Here is a 19,470-nt window from a genome sequence, read left to right on the forward strand (position 1 = left end):
TAGCCCTGACTGTCCTGGACCTCACCTTCTAGACCAGGCTAGCCTCAAACTCAGATCCTCTAGCCTCTGCCTCCGAGTCCTGGGATTAAAGGCGTGTGCCACCACCGCCCGGCTATGATTGATTTTTAGGCAGGACCTTGTAGGCAGAGTTTTCCTGTCCTGACCACCTGGTGTCAAATAAACACACAGAGGCTTGTATTAATTACAAATGCTCGGCCAATAGCTCAGTTTTATTATTAACTAGCTCTTACATTTCAATTAACCCTTTTCTATTAATCTATGTATTGCCACGTGGCTCATGGCTTTACCTGTCCTCTACGTGTCTTGCTTCCTGGGTGGCTGGCTTGAGTCTCTCTGATCCCACCCTTCTTCCCCCCAGCATTTTCAGTTTGGCTTTCCTGCCTAGCTTTATTCTGCCTTGTTATAGGCCAGTCAGCTTTTTTTATTAACCAATGAGAGTAATACATATTCACAGTGTACAGAGGGATTATTCCACAGCAGGACCTGGTATAATTTAGCCTGGTCTGTAACTCACTTTGCGGATGATGCCACCCATGCGTTCCTAACCCTCATACCTCTACTTCCCAAGTGCTGAGATCATGTGTGTGGGTCATAATACCTGGCTTTCTTATTTATTTATGTATTTATTTCATGATATTGGGGGTTCAGGGCCATGTACAAGAGAGGTAAGCACACTTCCAGTGAGCTACATCCTGGCCCTTGTTTGAGAGGGGTTTGTTTTTTCTTTCTCTTTCTTTCTTTCTTTTTTTCTTTTCTTTTTGGTTTTTCAAGACAGGATTCTCGGTATAACAGCTCTGGCTGTCCTAGAACTCACTATGTAGATCAGGCTGGCCTCAAACTCACAGAGATCCACCTGCCTCTGCCTCCTAAGTGCTTTTTAGGGGCTGGAAATATGGCACGGTAGCTAGGAGCATTGATTTCTCTTGCAGAAGACCCAGGTTCAATTCTCAGCACTCATGTGGTGGCTCACAGCCATCTCTAACTCCAGTTTTGGGGAATTCAATGCTCGGCATCAGGCATGCGCGTGCTACACAGACATAAGCGCAGGCAAACACCCATCACATAAAATTAAATTCGAATTTTAAAAAATTAAGTATTTTATTTTCATTGATGTATTTGTGTGTGTCTGTGCATGTCACATGTATATGGGTGTCCATGGAGGCCAGGAAAAGGTATCGCTTTCCCCGGAGCCGAGTTAGAGGTAGTTGAGAGCCACCTGATATGAGTGATGGAAACCAAACTCAGGTCCTCTGGAAGGACAGCCAAGTGCTCTTAACTGATGAGCCATCTCTCAAAACCCTGGTTTTGGTTTTGATTTTGATTTTGTTTGTTTCTTATCTATTTTTTCTCTTAAATATTTATTTATTTGTGTTTTTAATGTGTATGGGTGTTTTGCCTGCATGTATAGTAGTCCACATGCATGGAGTGCACTTTCAGGCCAGAAGAGGGCGTCAGATCTTCTGGAACCGGAGTTACAGATGATAGTTGACATGTGACTGCTGGGAACTGAACATGGATCCTTTGAAAGAGCAGCAAGAACTTTAGGCTGCTGAGCCCACCTCTCAAAACCCTGTATTTTTTGTTTCGTTTATTTAAAAATTTGTTTTTGAGAATTTCATAGGTGAGTACTGTATTTACATCATTCCTACCCTTCCTCTTCCTCTTCCTCCCAGCTCCTCCTGTGTTCCCCTGCTCCTTCTCAAACTCATGACCTCTTCTTCTCCAAATATTATTGTTACTTTATGTACATTTGTGGCTTCGTTTATTTTACTTTGTTGTTTTGAGACAGACTCTTACTCTGTAGCCCAGGATGGCCTCAAACGTCCTGTCTCAGATGACGTTTGACATTGTCAGAAATAGGTAGATTTGGAGGTGGCTCAGTGGGGATCTGGGTTCGAATCCCCAGAACTCATGTAAAGCTGGGTGTGGTGGTGGGGTTCGATGATCCCAGTGCTCCTAGGTGAGATGGGAAGTAGGGTGCCCGGGAACCCTCAGGCCAGTGAGCCTGGTGTATGCAACAGCGAACAATAGAGATGCCTCTAACAAGGTGGGAGGTAAGCCTGACACCAGAGGTTGTCTCTGTCTCCACATACGTGCCGTGTCACAAGCACGCCCACACTCACACACATGAACATGCACACCCACAAAAGTCCACACACATCATATACACGGAGATACACAAGGAAAAGCACATGTTAGTAACAGGTAAGAAACACACTTGTATAGAGTTCAAGGAAAAGAAAGGTTATTCCGGCCTCAGGGGCTGAAGAATAGGTTCCAAGAGGGGTGATGCCCAAACTAATGAGGCCAGAGGATTAGGCTTACACAGCAAGGGGAGGGGGTGGTTGTAATGGTGAGTGTGGACATGGGAAAGTGATGGAGAAGCCCGGGGCCAGAAAGTCCACACTCTTCCTCTTCCAAGCTTAGAAGTGAAGGTCTTGACTTGGGGCAGAGTCCAGATTCCCTCTGGCTAAGATCCAAGAGGATGGAAGTGGGAGGTAGATCACCAGAACCTTCAATTGCTCTGGGAAATGGTCTGTAGGAGATTTCATGACTCACCAGCAAGAGGCCTCGGGTAATTTGAGGATCAGGTCAATGGCCCTGGACTCAGTGGAGGTGACAGGTTGTGGGCAGCTTGGCTAAGAGACAAGAAACCAAAAAGCTGTTAATACTCATTGCTTCGAGTCACTAGGTGAGGGGATCCTCCAGGAGTCTACTGGTCTCCGTATGAATAGAGGCCAGTTTGCCTCCAGGGCAGGATGAGGAATGGCTGGTTATGGACAGCAAATTGGGACCAAAAATTACCTTGGGAAAACTAGGCCAGGAGGGGTAGTGCCCATCTGTAATTCCAGTACTCAGGAGTCTGAGGCAGGAGAATAGTGAGTTTGAGGTCAGCCTGGGCTACTTAATGAGACTGCCTCAAACAAAACAGAACATTGGTTATGGTGGTATATGCCTACCATCTTAGCACTCAGTGGGGTGGAGGCAGGCAGATTGGGGGTGTAAGGTCATTCTTGGCTACATACTGAGTTTAAGACCAATCTAACCCACATGAAACCCTATCTCAAAAACAAATTAATTAATTTAAAAAACTAGAGAGGTGCCTTGCTGTGGTGGCACACGCCTTTAATCCCAGCACTCGGGAGGCAGAGCCAGGGGGATCTCGGTGAGTTTGAGGCCAGCCTGGTCTACAGAGCAAGATCCAGGAAAGGCGCCAAAGCTACACAGAGAAACCCTGTCTTGAAAAACAAAAACAAAACAGCAACAACAAAACAAACAAACAAAAAGTAAAACAGAGCAAACAGAACCCAGAGAGAAGGAGTTGGAGAGATGGTTCAGTGGTTAAGAACACTGGCTGTTCTTCCAGAGGTCCTGAGTTCAATTCTCAGCAACCACATGGTGGCTCACAACCATCTATAGTGGGATCTGTTATCTTCATTGCCATAAAGGCATACGTGCAGATAGAGCACTCATATACATAAAGTAAATAAATCTTTTTTAAAAAAGAAAGGAAAGAGTGCCTTGTAAAGGGACATAAATCAGAATTCTATAGGTGTTTGGTTGGTTATCATAAGGTAAAAAAAAAAAATGTGTGGTGAGGTAAGGAAGTGAGGATTTCTAGTAGATATTATTATACGTTATAAAACATTTATTTTTGGTGTGTACTGGGAGGGGGTGCATCCCATAGTGTGTGTAGGTCAGAGGACACTTGTGTGAGTCAGATCTCTTCTGCCACCATGTGGATCCTGAGACCAAACTCAGGTCATCAGTGTTGAGAGCAAGCACCTTTACCAGAGGAGCCATATCACCAGCCTGGGATTTCTGTTTTGCTGGGGACGTTTCAGGTCCTTGTTCTCAGCACAGAGAAAGGACAAATCTTTACAGTGAAGTGTTTCGGCTCTTTTAGAATTTTGTCTAGCAGGTTTGTGGTTAATCCCGGAGAGACTCCTACCTACTCCACTACCCCCACCTCTCCACCCTTGCAAAAAAAAAAAAAAAAAAAAAAAAAAAAAGCCTGCAGTGGTAGATGTACCAGCTACGACCCTCAGCCGGTGTTTCTGTATCTGTGTACTGCATTAACGTCCCACTGGCTGCACAGTGGCCTAGACCTACAATCTCAGCACTCTGCAGGCAGAAGGATCAGGAGTTCCAGGTCAGCCAGATCTACACAGTAAGACCCTGTCTCAAAGGACAGGGAGGAGGGTGGCTACATTATATTCCATATGTATATACAATGACTATGTGTCGGCTAAAAATCAGGGCTAGAGAGATGAATCAGTGGTTTCGAGCACTTGTCTCTCTTGCTGAGAACTGGGGTTCCATTCAAAGTACCCACACAGTGGCTCACAACCATCAGTAACTCCAATTCCAGGGGATCTGATGCCCTCTTCTGAGCTCCTCAGCCACCAGATATGTACATGGTGCACAGACATACATGCACACAAATACTTATATACACAAAATAAGACAAATAAACCTAAATAAAACTCTACTTAATGCACAATGTTAAAATAAATAAAATAAAATTTTAAAAAGATGGCTTTGCCAGGGGGTGCGGGCACATGCCTTTAATCTCAGCACTCAGGAGGCAGAGGCAGGGGGATCTCTGTGAGTTCGAGGCCAGCCTGGTCTATAGAGTGAGTTCCGGGACAGCCAGGGCTGCACAGAGAAACCCTGTCTCCAAACAAAAACAACAGTAATAGCTGGCTTAGCAGTAAAGATGCTTACTGTGCAAGCCCGGCCGGACCAACATAAAGGTGCAAAGAAACAACTGGACAAAGTTGTCCTTTGACCTCCACACACATGCATGACACAAGTGCCCCCATACACACCACGCATATGCACATACACACTCACACAATAAATAAATTCAGAAAACTATTTTAGTTCTTAACATTTTAGAAATAAATGTGGTAAAGCAAAAAATGGATGGACAGAGCTGTTGGGCTGCAGAGATTCAGAGGCATGATATCCAGTCTATTATGTAGGGTATGTGATCTATACCCTGTCATGCTTGAAATGTTGTACATAGAACTACATAGAACAAGGAAGAGCGAAGGACCTTAGCTTCAGGAAATGAGAGTGGGCAGGTCCTAGGGAGGGAGTAGATGACAGCCAGGTGTCTGGAATCTGCTGAAGGAGAAGTGGGCAGGGCAAGTTAGGCTCCTGAGCAGCAGGAGGCATAAAAGGAAGTGCCTAGGAGGAAGATCAAGGTACTCTCAGAGCTGGAGGCCGGCCCTGGGTAGCCTAGGAGTTCCTGTAAGTACAGGCGCGGGAAAGAACGGTGAGGGTGTGTGCAGAGGGTGTGTGCCCAGGAGCACCGCAGACGTGGCAGCTCCGGGTAGGGACTGAACTAGGGCAGTGAGCTCTTTTCCTTTGCCCAGCTGGTATCCAGTCCCAAGAGAACGCTACTCCAGCCCCGGACAATGCACCAGGTAGACTCTTTGCTCGCCCGTTCCTGCCAGCCTGGCCCGACTCCCTATAGGGCCCTACACCCTTCCCAACCTAAGCTTCCTTTCCCCCTTTGTGCACCTGGAGTAGTTTTCCTGCCCCTGCCTGGAGGCCCATGAGAGACCCTCCCCCAAGCCCCCCAGCCTGGCCCTGCGCCGGCAGAAGTATTGAGTTGGGATCTAGGGACAGTGTGACAGAGGGACTAAAGGAAATAGTTTGGTCTGATCAGCCTCTCGTGGCTCCAGCTGCCTTCTACAGAGTGGGCCAGGCCGAAGGCTCAGAGTTAGAGGGCCCCCAACTCCCAGTGTATTGTAGAATGATGGCTGGAGGGAGGGGGGCCACCTCACTAACTCTGGGCTTCCCTTCCTTCACTGAGATCCCTCATCCCTACTCAATATCCAGCAGGGCAGGGACACACTAATGACATGGGTTAGTCCTCCGCATAGAGGACATAACGGTAGAAAGACCCAGAGATCCCGGCAAGGGTAGACTGGTGCAGGATCTCAACCCATCCTGAGCATAACCAGGAATCTACACCAGACTCCAGCCCTATCTAGGCCTCTACAACTTGGCCCCAAGCCCTAGAGGGAATGAGACATACTTATGGGATGACAGTATGGGCGTACATCCTACCTCACACCTAGTTTCTGGGGTTTACGTCCCCTCTTCCTATCCCCTGCCCAGGGTACCACTCTTCTGCTTCCCAGTGACTCGGAGTAGGGGAGCCTCCTGGACTAGACAATGACTCCCTTTTTCCAGAACATCTCAAAGCAGCTGCTGCTCACTGCCCACTGCCCAGGATGTGGGGCAGCAGCCCAAAGAGTACTCAGATTTCCAGTGCAACACCAGATCTATTTGTGACTCTTGCCGGAGACCTGGGAAGGGGGAGCAATGCGAGGAGACTTTGGGGCAAACTGTATTTAGAATGCCAGACTATAATGAAGCCTCTCCCTTTGCCCTTTCTGAATGACTTTAACACCCTGTCTCTCAGGGGGGTTGCTTTTCTGTCATTCTCTCTGTTTTTCTCTCATTTTCTCTCATTTCTGTCTGTCTTTACTTCTCCACCCCCCACCCCCGCCCCCATAGCTGCAATGTCTTTGTCTTTCAGTTTATTGTGTTCTTGAGTGTGTTCAGGCCTCCTCTCATTCTCTCTCCCCTCTGTCACTGTCTCTGGGGATTTCTGCCTCTCAGATCCCTTCCTCTCCTCTGTCCTTTTTCTGTACGTCGATGCCCATGCCAACTTCGGCCATCTCTCCTCTTCCCCTAGGATGGCCACTATCCCCAGCCTTCTCCACCTGTGAATGGTTCATTGGAACAGGAGCCTCAAAAGCAGCTCCCAGAGATGCTAGGTGAGGTCTGGGAACCGCCTCGAGGGGACGGGCTGCCACTCCTCTTGGCCATCATCGCTGCCTTTGTCCTACTAGCGATCTGCATCATCCTGGCAGTTCACTTTGGGCCGACCTTGCACCACGGCCATGCCACCCTCCCTACAGAGCCTCCAGCCCTAAAGCCAGAGAACGGCATTTACCTCATCCACTGGCGGCTGCTAGACCTCCAGGACAGTCGCAGAGAAACCCAGCAGGGACTTCCTATTCCTCACTCTGGCCTTGTCCTAGATGGGCACAGGCCCAGCATTGATGAAATCACCTATCTGTAGGAGGGTGATGTGGAGTTAGCCTGACTGGTTTCAGAACAAGAAACTGGAACGTGAATTGGAACCTGGATGTCAGAGCTGCAGACAGGCCTCTGGACTCGGCTAGAGCAGCCCTCAGATATTTAATGAGAAAGCTCCACGGCGATAAGAGAAGCGAAAACCACCTGAGGACCTTGCCCACAGACACGGTGCCAAGGCCACCCTTACAAAGTTTCCCCTCAGGGATCTCCAGATCCTCCTCAGAGTTCCTGTTCCCTCCCTGTACCTCTCATCTCCATCCCTTTTGGAGCAAAGTGAAGATTCCATCCCTGAGCAGGAATATCAGAGGTCTACAGAGAAGGCCCTGCCTCCACACTGCTGATCCAGGGAGAGCTAAGGCGAGAGGAACTGTGGGGTGTCTTCTCTGAGACACTGGGGACTTGGGAAAAGAGGCACCTCTGTTGCCTTTCAGCCTTTGGAAGGCTGTTAGCCTAGGCCTTGTTGATGACATCCAAAGCCCTTGGAATCCTTAATCTCCATGTAAGAGTTCCAAGACTAGCCTTATTTGTCCCCCAACTCTGCCTTGACATCCTTGGGTGTGATGGGGGCGGGCGTTGTGAGCTCTTATTACCTCTTACTTTCTGAGTAAGGGTGGGCCTGTTGGAACAAGCCTAAAATTCACTACAAATCACTTCCAGATCCAGAATTTTCCAGCTGGTGGGGAAACAGGAAAAGAAAATGAACTCTATGGAACTTGTTTGGGAAAGGAGGGGGCATGAAGGGGTCCATCACTGTTGGGAAGTAGCATAGTTCATCCTGGAGCCAGGAAAATGTGGGCTGGGGCCAGGAAAACTAAGCCGGGCTTCCTGGTGACTCTCTGGAAAGGCACCCTTTTCTCTGGTACCTCAGCACCTCATTCGTTTTACAAACATAAACCACATACCCTGGGCGTGGTGGCGCAGCTTTCTAATCTAGTACTTGGGAGATGGAGATAGAAGTTCAAGGTCATTCTCAATGACACAGCAAGTTTGAGGACCAGCCTAGACTACACGATACCCTGTTTATTAAGAAAAGAGGGAGGGCACTGAAGACACCACTCAGTGGTTGGGAGCCCTGGCTGCTCTTCCAGAGGACCATGGTTCCGTTCCCAGCACCCACATGGCAGCTCACAACTGTCTGTAACTCCAGTCCCAGTGGATCTGGCACCCTCACACATTGCGTGCAGGCAAAACATCAGTGCACATAGAATTAAAATAAAGTTTAAAAAAAAAAAAGAAAAGGGGGGGGCGGTGGTTAGTTGTGCTGGTGAATGCCTTTAATCCCAGTACTCAGGAGGCAGAGGCAGATGCATCTCTGAATTCAAGGCCAATCAGTCTCACATAGTGAATTCTAGGCTAGCCTGGGCTACATAGTGAGGCTCTTTCTTTAAAAAAACAAAAACAAAAACAAAAAACATTTGAAGACGTTTATGAAGACACCTATGCTGCTTTACCCTTGGGGAAGAGCCTTAAGGATTAGTCAACCTTAAGGCCCTGGCCTCTGGGGAAACCCCACAGAATGAGAGAGGATGGGAATCAGGGAAGTGGAGGAGGAGCAGAGTGGGGTCAAAATCTGTACAGAGAATGAACTCACCTCCTTCTCACTGCTTAAGAGGCAGCTATGAGCCTGGAGGTAATGGCACACACCTTTATCCCAGCACTCAGGAGGCAGAGGCAGGCTGATCTCTGTGAGTTCAAGGCCAGCCTAGTCTACATAGTGAGTTCCAGGATCCCCTGGGCTACACAGAGAAACTGTCTAAAACAAAACAAAACGACAACCCACCAACCATGGTGGACACAGGAGGTACCAAGCAATGAGGCCAGGATTTGAACTTGAGCTGCAAGGCTCCACGTCCTAGGAACCACCCTGGGGACTGGTGGGCTGAACATAGTCAAGCTGGGGAGGCCCTTGATTCTGGGCTGGTTGCTAGAGAAGGAGTCAACACTGTGTGTGATAGAGACTCCTCAGTGTTGGGGTCAAGATGGCAGTGACAGAAAGAGAAAGGACTGCCCACCCCCCATCCCCCCACCGCCCCATCCCACCCCCTCACTCCTCCACCCCAGGCCACTTGATTCCCCTGGCTCTGCTGTCCTCAGAGCGACTGGCTTCCTCTGACATGTGTGTATGATTTCTCCCAAGTGACACTTGAGAAGCAGATGAGGGCCGAGGGCATGGCTCAGCAATAGAGTGCTTGCCTATGTGAACAAGCCCGCAGATTTGATCCTCGGTACTGGAGAAAACACATACACATAAAACAAGCAAAAACAAATACATAGTGGCATCCTGAGCCCTGGTGATGGAAACAAAGGTAGAGAGCGGCCATGTGGAAAGCCTGGGTGGAACTGGAAAGATGAACTGTCTGCCCTCCCAGATGGGGGTGACAGTGCCACCACAATGCTGTTACAACGGCATAAGGTAGGCTAGGTGACTGTCACCCGGTGTTCCCAGGGAATGTCCTGTCTACTCACATACGTCCTCCCTGATCCTTTCACAACTTTCTCATCTGTGAACATCTGTCCAGTGGCCTCTGCTTCTCTGGAAGGTCCCTTCCCCGAGACACAGCTGTGTGCCACTTGCGAGATCGGTGTGCTAACTCCACTCAGCCCGGCTCCTTCTGCCTGCCATTGGAGGCAGGGCCATTGAAAGCAAAGGTGGGGTGTGCCCTCAGTGTGACTGGTGGGCTCTGTCTGGATTGAAATGACATCTGTCTACGATTCCCCAGTAGCAGGGTGAGGAGGCCACATGTGGATGTCAGAGGTGATACATTCCAGTGCCTCAGCCATCGCAGCCTAGATGGTGTGCTCAAACTGGGTAATATGAGGAGTGCCTTTCAAAGGACCACGTACAAGGGACATGATATAAAGAGACCACAGAGAGTAAGTAAGCCAGCGTCACACAAATACCAGTGCTAGGGGAAAAGGGAAGGACGGCCCACTGTGACTGCATACAGTTAACAAAACAAAATGCTCCTGACTTGCCCTCCTCCCTCCCCCCATTCATCTACTGAAGCTCCCGCTGAACATACATGACCAGAAGCTGGTCTGCTGATACCACCCAGACTGGTCAACAAGGAGCAGAGAATGCTGGAGCATCCATGGGAAATACTTGGCCTATCTTTCTCTCTCTTTTTTTTATTAAGAAATTTTTTTATTCATTTTGCATACCAATCACAGATCCCCCTCTTCCCTCCTCCCTCCCCTCCACCCCCCCCCCAACCCATCCACCCCGATTTCCTCCTACAAGAAGGTAAGGCCTCCCATGGGGAGTCAGCAGAGCCTGGTTCATTCAGTAGAAGCAGGTCCAAGCCCCTCCCCCTGCCTCAAGTCTGTGCAAGGTATTCTACCATAGCTAGTGGGCTCCAAAACGCCAGCTCATGCACCAGGGATGGATCCTGATCCTGCTGTCGGGGGCACCTTAAGCAGATTAACCTACACAACTGTCTCGCTTACGCAGAGGGCCTTTGGCCTATCTCTTAAGTTTACCTGGCAATTGACACTAAATTTCTACATGGTTAGTCCTCACAAAAACCCTATGAAGTAAGCAGGGCACCCATTATAATCCCATTCAACAGGGGAGTAGGCTGAGGCTCAGAGAGGCAAAATGGCTTGCCCAGGAACGTGGGACTCATCTGGAGATGTGAAATCTCTGTGAGGTCCTCCAGCCATTGAGGGAAACCACAGTCAGGAGGCTGAAGGATCAGCAGCAGTTCAGACCAGGCTGTCTCATGCCTCAGATGAGGTCAGTGCGCAGTGGGAGAGGCTGCTCCATATCACTGATGAGGAGTTTTGGCTCTTGGGACAGCACAGAGGAATGAGACACCTCTGAAGTCTGGGGGCCACTCATGGTAACTTCTTCCCTTTCTTCCTGACGAATGTGCCGGAGAACCTCCTGAGACAGTGAGAAATTGTTTCCATCTTCGGGTTCTGGAACAGGAAATATAGGGTGGGGGTTAGGTGGGGACCTTACACACTCCCAAAAAGGATGCATGTACCCTTAGGAACTGCTAGGGCGATCCTTCAGCCTCCTTACCCTCTCCCAATCTACCCCACAGCTTCTGGGGGGAACCCAGAGCTAGAGGTGGTTGTCAAGGTCATAGATGCCCACCTTCCTGCTTTTAGAAATGATGTTCAGAAAGGGCAAAGACCTGCCTAAAGGCCACTTAGCCAAGAAGTGGCACAGTCAAGTCTGGCCACATTCAGGTGGCAAGAAGACGTCTACCAGAGGAGGAAATGAGCACGCACGACCGCTCTGACCACATGGGAAAGTCCAGAAAACTCTGCTTCCTTACTCTCTGACCCGCTGTGAGACACTGGGATTCCTGATTCCTGCCCTCCAAGCCTATCAGTTTCTCACCTTGGTAGGCAATGAGGCGGCAGTTGTTTCTAGATTCAGGGACGTTGGCCAGGATGTCTTCAAGTGTCCGGTAGAAGAGTTTGGCCTGCTCAAGCCGATCTTCCCGACTAAAGCCAGCTTTCCCATCCTGTGACATGGCAAACAAGGTCTGCAAGGGGGTAGCATACTCCAGGATACAGGTGCCTGCCTGGAGGAGGTGAGAACAACATTAGACTGAGCCAGGACCCTGACAGAAGAATTGTGGGCCTGATGCCATGGGCTATGGCCCTACTCCCTCAGTCTGCAGAACAAGAGTCCTGGGACATGACTGCCCCCTTCCTAGCTTAAGGCCTGGGGTACCCTAAACACTCTTCACAGATCCTTCCCCCATGATCCTAGAGCATGGTAATCTGGCTGAAAATGGAGTCTGGGGGAGTGCTCTGGGGTTTTGCTTTGCTCTGGGCTTTCCCACACCCAACTCAATTCTTCAAATGCTCTCACATTTCACACTTTCATTATTGTGTCCCTGAGCCCCACTTTCCTCCGTTGTAGAAGTAGGGATCACAACAGTCCCTGCCTCACAGGTGTAGCACAAATCTTAGAAGGTCTTATTAATAAAAAACAAAAAAAAAACTCGGGGCCAGGTATTGGGGTGAACGCTGAATGATCAGAGAAGCAGAACAAGCCACAGCCAACCTCACCTTGCCAGTTCCTCAGCTGATTCTATTTCCTCAGACTGGAAACTTCTGTGTTCTCATCCAGAATGAATCTCAGCTGAACTGTTGCTCAAAAGCCTAAAAGCTTAACCAGGCTCTAGTTCCTGGTTTTCACACCTTATATACCTTTCTGCTTTCTGCCATCACTTCTGGGATTAAAGGCGTGAGTCACCATGCCTGGCTATTTCCAGTGTGGTCTTGAACTCACAGAGATCCATGGATCTCTGCCTTTGGAATGCTATCTGTTTTCTGGCCTCTATGTCTAGGGCTGTTCTGTTCTCTGACCCCAGATAAGTTTATTAGGGTGCACAATATTTTGGGGAACACGATACCACCACACACAGGTTGGTGGTAGGCTTAAATGAGGTGGCTATTTGGTGCACACACACTAGCTTCTGGTATACAGTAAATGCTCCGTAAATATTACTCCTCAATGTAGTTCATAACTGAATCTTGCCTTGGACCAGCTGTGCAAGCAGGCTCAGAAAAGAGGAGTTCTTACCAGTGCATGGCTAGGGACCCAGGGTTCTAGGGAGATGGGCCTTTTCCCCAAGCCCAGTTCTGTACACTTACTGGCTGCCCATTCTCCAGAAGCTCATAGACACTGTTGGAATAAACCCGATTCTTGATGCCAGCACGGTCTAGGCTTTGCTGGGGCAGCATATCTCGGAAGCGAATGTTGGGGTCAGCCACACTCAGGTTGTCAAGCACCCCACAGTCCAAGGGGAAGAGAATATATAGCCTTCGGCTCCGTGCTCCCTGTAACATGTTGTTATGTAGCTGATTGAACATTCGGATCCGGTCCTGGAGTCCTGCCGTGGAGAAGCCCAAGAAATCATCACATTAACCTTGTCTCCCACCCAATCTAGAACTGAGACCCAGATCAGACCCAGCCAGTGGTTAAGAGCACTGATTGCTCTTCCAGAGGACCTGGGTTCAATTTCCAATACCCATGTAGTGGCCATTCATCTGTAGTTCCAGTTACAAGGACTCTGATGCCCTCTTCTGGTCTCCATGGGTACTAGGCACACACATTGTGCACAGACAAACATGCATTCAAAATGCCCACATGCATAAAAATATACTTTAATAAATTAAATTAATACATAAATTAAATATATATATATATCTTTAATAAAGTAAGATTAAAATTAAATGTGAACGATAATGGTCCCATGTAGTATATGAGTTAAAAGAGAAAAGGAACATTAGAGAGATCTGGCATGTTATAGATATTTTTCAAAAGCATTCATGGGGGCTGGAGAGTTGGCTCAGCAGTTAAGAGTACTTAATGCTCTTCTAAAGAATTTATTTATTTTTATTTTATGTGCATTGGTATTTTGCCTTCATGTATGTCTGTGTGAGGATGTCAGATCTTGGAGTTACAGACAGTTGTAAGCTGCCATGTGGGTCCTGGGAATTGAACCAAGGTCATCTGGCAGAACAGCCAGTGCTCTTAACTGCTGAGCCATCTCTCCAGACCCCTTGCTGCTCTTCTAGAGGACCTGGGCTCATGATTGCTAACCATCTGTTACTCCAGTTCCAGGGGAGCCAATGACCTTTCCTGGCCTCTGCAGGCACCAGGCACTCACATGGTACCCAGACATACAAGCAGGCAAAACACCTATACAAGTAAAATTTAAAAAACAAAAAAGCATTCATGGAAAGCCAAGTGTGGTGGCACATGTCTGTAATCCCAGTACTTGAGTCAGAAGGATCACAAGTTCAAGGCCAGCCTGGTTTACACATGAGTTCCAGGCCAGCCAGGGCCACTAGCGAGTTTCTGTTTCAAAAGACAAAAAGAAGAAAAGGGAAGGGAACGATACAGGGAAACTGGCTGTAGTGGCACACACCTGTAATCCTAGCTTTTAGACTAAGGCAGGAGGAGAATTAGCAGTCCTAGGACTGCCTGGGCTACATAGTGCATCTACAAGCACATAGCACACAAAATTCACGTAGGCACACACTCACAGACACAAGTTACAACAAATAAATCTTTGCCAGGTGGTGGTGGTGCACGCCTTTAATCCCAGCACTTGAGAGACAGAGGCAGGTGGATCTCTGAGTTCGAGGCCAGCCTGGTCTACAGAGTGAGTTCCAGGACAACCTGGGCTACACAGAGAAACCCAGTCTTCAAGGGAAAAAAAAAACCTAAGTAAATAAATCTTTAAAAAAAGAAAGACAACCAGGCTGGAGAAATGGCTCAGCAGGTAAAAGTTGCTACAAAGGCTGACACTGTGAATTGGATCCCCAGAACCCATGTAAAAGGCCAGAATGTGGCGGAGTGTTATAATCCCAGCACTCCAATCGAGAGATCAGAGGCAATGACAGGGGAGTTGGCTATGCAGCCCCAGAAACAAGAAAGACCCTGCCTTGGGGGTTGGAGGGATGGCTCAGTGGTTAAGAGCACTGACTGCTCTTCCAGAGGTCCTGAGTTCAATTCCCAGCAACCACATGGTGGCTCACAACCATCTCTAGTGGGATCTGATACTCTCTTCTGGCATACATGCAGACACAGCACTCATACATAAAGTAAATAAATAAAATTTAAAAAAAAAGAATATTTAAAAGGAAAAGAGAAGAGAAGGAAGAGACTGCCTGGAGAAGGTGGAAGGAGAGAACGGACTCCCAGTGTTGCCCTCTGACCTCTGTGCACACACCCGCACTCATACATACTCACACAAAAGAAGAACTCTAAGGGAAGGAAGAAGTAGGCAAGCATTCGTAGACGACCTCGGGCAAAGCACTGACTAGCTTTTATCACAGTTTGATTTACTATACACCAGGCATAATAATGATACCCTTGGGCTGGTAGTGTAGCTCAGAGGTGTACTCAGATTTTTGGAGGGCAGCCAGCTCACAAAAAAATGACACAGAGACTTATTAATTATGAAAGCTTGGCCTTTAGCATAGGCTTGTCCCCCAACTAGAGCTTATAACTTAAATTAACCCATTTATATTCATCTACATCCTCTTTTTAAGTTCTTTTTTTTTTTTAAAGATTTATTTATTTTTATTATGTGTGCAGTGCTCTTTCTGCAGGTCAGAAGAGGGCACCAGATCTCTTTACAGATGGTTGTGAGCCACCATGTGGTTGCTAGGAATTGAACTCAGAACCTCTGGAAGAGCAGTCAGTGCTCTTTTTTTTTTTTTTTTTTTTTTTTTCCGAGACAGGGTTTCTCTGTGTAGCTTTGCGCCTTTCCTGGAACTCACTTGGTAGTCCAGGCTGGCCTTGAACTCACAGAGATCCGCCTGGCTCTGCCTCCCGAGTGCTGGGATTAAAGGCGTGTGCCACCACCGCCCGGCCGCAGTCAGTGCTCTTAACCACTGAGCCATCCCTCCAACCCCATTAATCTATATTTTATCATGTTGCCAGAAGTGATACGGTCTATTTCTGCCCAAAAGTCCCGCCTAGCTCTCATGCCTAGCTGTTGGCCATTCAGCTTTTTATTACACCAATCACAGCAATACATCTTCACACAGTGTCCAAATATCTTACAACACAGTGGTAGAGTGCTTACTAGGCATGTGTAAGGCCCCATATCCAATCCTCAAGACAATAAATTAATTAATTACAAAACAATAATAATAAGCCAAGTGTAGTGGCTCACACCTGTAATCCCAGGTCTTGGAAAGTAGACGCAGAAGGATCAGAAATTCAAGGTCATCTTCAAACACATAGGGTGTTTTTTGTTTTTGTTTTTTATTTTGGTTTTGGTTTTGGTGTAACAGTCCTGGCTGTCCTGGAACTCGGTCTCTAGACCAGCCTGGCCTCGAACTCATAGAGATCCACCTGCCTCTGCCTCCCAGTGCACCACCAGCTCAGTACATAGGATGTCTTTAAAACATTTGTCTCAAAGATCACACTAAAACTCTATAACACCCTTCATATGGATGGGGATGCTTTAGGAATAATTATTTTTTGGTAGACAAGGAAATGCTTCAAAAAGCATAACAAAAAGTGTAGCAGAAGCCGTGTGTCCTGTCTAAAAATGAAGATGCAGAAGTTAGCCTACCTGGCAAGATCAGCCGCAGGTACCCAATGTAGTATGACCAGGCCAGCCCTTGGGCAACATTGAAGCTCTTTTTTTCACAGATGGCAGAGATTTCCGCTGGGGCCAGGCTCTATAGACAGCGGGAAGGGCCTGAGGGACTTCCGAGAGGAACAGGACAGCCAGAGCCCTTCTCTTGCAGGAAGCTTTCCCAATCTGCTGCCCACTTGCTCTCAGTGCTGCTATTAAAACCACCATCCCATGTCTCACAGCTCTACACCCAGCTCTTCAATCTTCAGTCTCAATCCCAGCACTGAGCTCAGACAGGTCAACGCTAGTCATGGTCCCATCTACCCAAACCACATACCTCTTCTGGGTCCTACCTGGAAGCCTAGAAGGATGTTGAGGGACTGTGAGAGGCCCAGGAGGGCAAACATCCAACAGAGATGCGGGCCAGTAGTATTTGGGAGGGAACAGTAGAAATAGAAGGACAGGAACAGCAGGGCCGTGCGGCGGATGGGGCAGCCCAGGCAAGCACGTACAGCCTTCCAGTATTTGCCCTGATACCTGCAGAGCAGAGCCCAGCCTCAAATCCCAGCCCAACTCAGCCAATGAGGTTCAGGGAAGGCCAAAGTTAGGAGTCAAGGGGGTGATACTTGTTGGGTACCCAGTCTCCATGGGGACTGCAGAGGGTCACCTGGAGCGGACATGGCACAGCTCTTCAGCCAGACAGCAGACCTCTTTCAACAGTAGTCCAAGTTGCAGGGAGGTTAGGTGGAGTACCAGGTACCGGAGTGTGTGATTTGGGGGATCCCCAAGCCACCATAGGATCATTAGGCTGGCCACCAGCAAGACCAAGGCTGCCTGTTTGGATCGGTGACCTCTGGGACGTGGGATGGATGGATGCAGGCTGGAATATGGCATCTGTGGGCATCAAGAAATCCACATCTCTGTTTCTGGTCCTCTCCTGCCCTTCACAGACTGAGGTCCAGACTGGTCACCTCCCCGGGTCTCCCATCCCTTGATTCCCAGCTATTCCCACAGGCTGCTCTTAGAGACACCTCTAGGAGATATCCTGGGTGCATAGCATTCCACAGCACCTGTCTAGGAGAGGTATATTGTAAACAGAACCCATGCATGCATGCCCCCACTGAGCCCACTGGTGTGATAAAGAAAAAAGTGACAACCCAAGACGTAGACCTTAAAGTGGCCTATGCCAATCTGCCCACCCAGGGTTGCTCCCACCATGGAGTACCAGGGCAGTACTACTGCATTTCTAATCCTACCTTCAGCCTCCTAGACTGAGGTGTTCCTGGAGCAGGGGAGACAGGGAAGAGCTGTACAGTAGCTACTGGCAAGTGGCCTCCTGAAGTGTAGACTAAAAATGAAACGTTAAAAACAACTGCAGCTTCCTCAGTAAAACCACAGCCCCGGTCCCTTACGAGATCACAGTTTTGGGTATTCTAGGGAGAAGTGTGTTTCCTGCCAAAGCACAACCCCCACCCGACCCTGCCAGCCTTAATAAACCAGGTCTGACTATAGGAGAGGAAATGAGACAGCCCCTCCGGTGACCTTGCTGAACCCCCAAACTTAGGGTGTGCAGAAAGTCACTTACCACTCTGGGTTCCTCTTAAGCTCCCACCAGGATGTAACACACTCCAGTGGACACGCTGCAGGACTCCACACAACCCCACCGGATTTCCAGATGCCCATAAACCCGATATTACTAATGCCTGGGATACTGGGAGGGGAGGGTGGGGCAGGAGAGGTTGAGAGGGTAGGGTAGACGGCGGCACGGCACGTGGCACATTACTTCCTGAAACCAAGCGGCTCTGAGCAGAATTTGGTGGAAGAAGTCTGGAAGAGGAGGGGTGCTCAGTTCTGGGAAATGACACGCCTGTAACTTAGCTCAGAATGGCAGAGTGGGCGGGACGAGCACTCTAAATCCTGAATCCTGTTTCACTCAGTCCCCCCAGGTCCCCAGGCAGGTGGCTCTAATTCTCTCCTGGTTTTTTGTTTGTTTTTACATCTACAGCTATTTCTTTATTGTTGGGGGCTGGGGGACTAAAATAATTATTTATTCTCTCCTTTAACCCTGTGGGCACCAGGGATCTAACACATCCTTAGGCTCAGCAGGAAGCACCTCTTCCCTGCTAGCCAGCCAGCCAGCTAGCTCTTTATCCTCCTTTTACATGAGGGTGATCTGAGCTCGGAGAGGTACAATAACTTTACCCAAGTGAGTGAGCCCTTGAAGCCCGTGAGTTGCAGATGAAAAATGCCAGGACCATGACTCATGTAGTTTCCCTGGCACAGGGAGAATCTGTCTGCCGCCGCCCCTGGACAAAGGTTGTTCATTCCCTCCCAGGCAAGAAAGTCCTCTCCTGGGTCCTCCCCACATCACAAGCAGACACAGGGAAAGACAGACATTCAAAGATGTTCCCTTGCCTCCCAGGAACACTTTGGCTTCCTGGAAAGTCTCTGGATTTTTTAAAAGAAGTTCCTTGAACTGCAGGGAACCCCCTACATTTTCCCTTCCCCACAGTTGGCTTACATAAAGACATAAAAATGGTAGATGACAGCAAGAGAGACGTGATGACTCCTTGCAGTAGGAATCTAGGTGATTTTTATTCTCTTTTCCCTTCATTCCCTTCATTCACTACATGGAATGAAGAACATTATTTGTATTATGCCAACTGTATGCAGTAGCACAGAAAGGTGGGTGTGGTGGTGCATGCCCATAATCCCAGCACCAAGGAGGCTGAGGTAGGAAGAGTGCGCTGAGTTTCAGGAAAGCCTAGTCTACATAGTGAGCAGTAACAACGAAGTATTCATCAAGGAGGGGCTGGAGAGATGCTCAGAGGTTAAGAGTCCTGGCTGCTCTTCCAGAGGCCCCAAAGTAGATTCTCAGTACCTACACAGTGGTTCACAACCATTTCTAGCTCCGTTTTCAGGGGACTAGATGCCTCCTCTGGTCTCTTCAGGTACCTGTCATGAAAGTGGTACAGATACACATACATGCAGGCAAAATATCACACACACTAAGTAAGTAAATAAATAGACAAATAGATATGCTTGTTGTTTGTTTTGTTTTTAATATCCAGTTAGAAGGAAACTTCTTGACATTGCCTCCATCTGGGCACTGTTTTCTACTTGCTCTGCCCCCTTTACTCAGCCATTATTCTGGGCAATGGAATACATTCATGCCACAGAAGGTACTGAGCCAGGTTCCTTAGGAACAGTTAGATGTGCCTAGTAGTCAGGAGCAAGGAGTAATGGAGACCAAGTA

General features: G+C 48.4%; 2 protein-coding genes and 1 non-coding gene across 3 annotated transcripts; 2 read left to right on the forward strand and 1 right to left on the reverse strand.

Annotated features, from left to right (window-relative positions):
* Window positions 1-3,908: 3,908 nt before the first annotated feature.
* LOC131896256 (U7 small nuclear RNA) lies at window positions 3,909-3,971 on the forward strand. Its single transcript, XR_009375415.1, has one exon. It is a non-coding gene; the product is annotated as a U7 small nuclear RNA (small nuclear RNA).
* Window positions 3,972-5,447: 1,476 nt separating this feature from the next.
* Window positions 5,448-7,169, forward strand: Smim33 (small integral membrane protein 33). Its single transcript, XM_059246226.1, has 2 exons — window positions 5,448-5,456; window positions 6,740-7,169. The coding sequence occupies exons 1-2, from the start codon at window positions 5,448-5,450 to the stop codon at window positions 7,127-7,129; spliced, it is 399 nt and encodes a 132-aa protein (XP_059102209.1). The 3' UTR covers window positions 7,130-7,169.
* Window positions 7,170-10,426: 3,257 nt separating this feature from the next.
* Sting1 (stimulator of interferon response cGAMP interactor 1) lies at window positions 10,427-17,927 on the reverse strand. The gene is made up of 8 exons (XM_059246460.1): window positions 17,800-17,927; window positions 17,471-17,562; window positions 16,882-17,108; window positions 16,568-16,751; window positions 16,209-16,317; window positions 12,766-13,004; window positions 11,498-11,684; window positions 10,427-11,067 (listed from the first exon to the last, which is right to left on the reverse strand). The coding sequence occupies exons 3-8, from the start codon at window positions 17,106-17,108 to the stop codon at window positions 10,874-10,876; spliced, it is 1,140 nt and encodes a 379-aa protein (XP_059102443.1). The 5' UTR covers window positions 17,471-17,562; window positions 17,800-17,927; the 3' UTR covers window positions 10,427-10,873.
* Between the last annotated feature and the right edge of the window lie 1,543 nt (window positions 17,928-19,470).

The sequence above is a fragment of the Peromyscus eremicus genome, chromosome 19 (genome assembly GCF_949786415.1).
Source record: "Peromyscus eremicus chromosome 19, PerEre_H2_v1, whole genome shotgun sequence".
Taxonomy (NCBI): Eukaryota; Metazoa; Chordata; class Mammalia; order Rodentia; family Cricetidae; genus Peromyscus; species Peromyscus eremicus.

Bases quoted from the DNA above. Each gene is read 5' to 3' on its own strand.
- Sting1 (XM_059246460.1), bottom strand. From the start codon at position 17,108: ATGCCATATTCCAGCCTGCATCCATCCATCCCACGTCCCAGAGGTCAC. The intron at 11,685-12,765 runs GTAAGTGTACAG...CACCTCCTCCAG, and splicing joins TTCTGGAGAATGGGCAGCCA to GCAGGCACCTGTATCCTGGA. The intron at 11,068-11,497 runs GTGAGAAACTGA...TTCCTGTTCCAG, and splicing joins CCGCCTCATTGCCTACCAAG to AACCCGAAGATGGAAACAAT.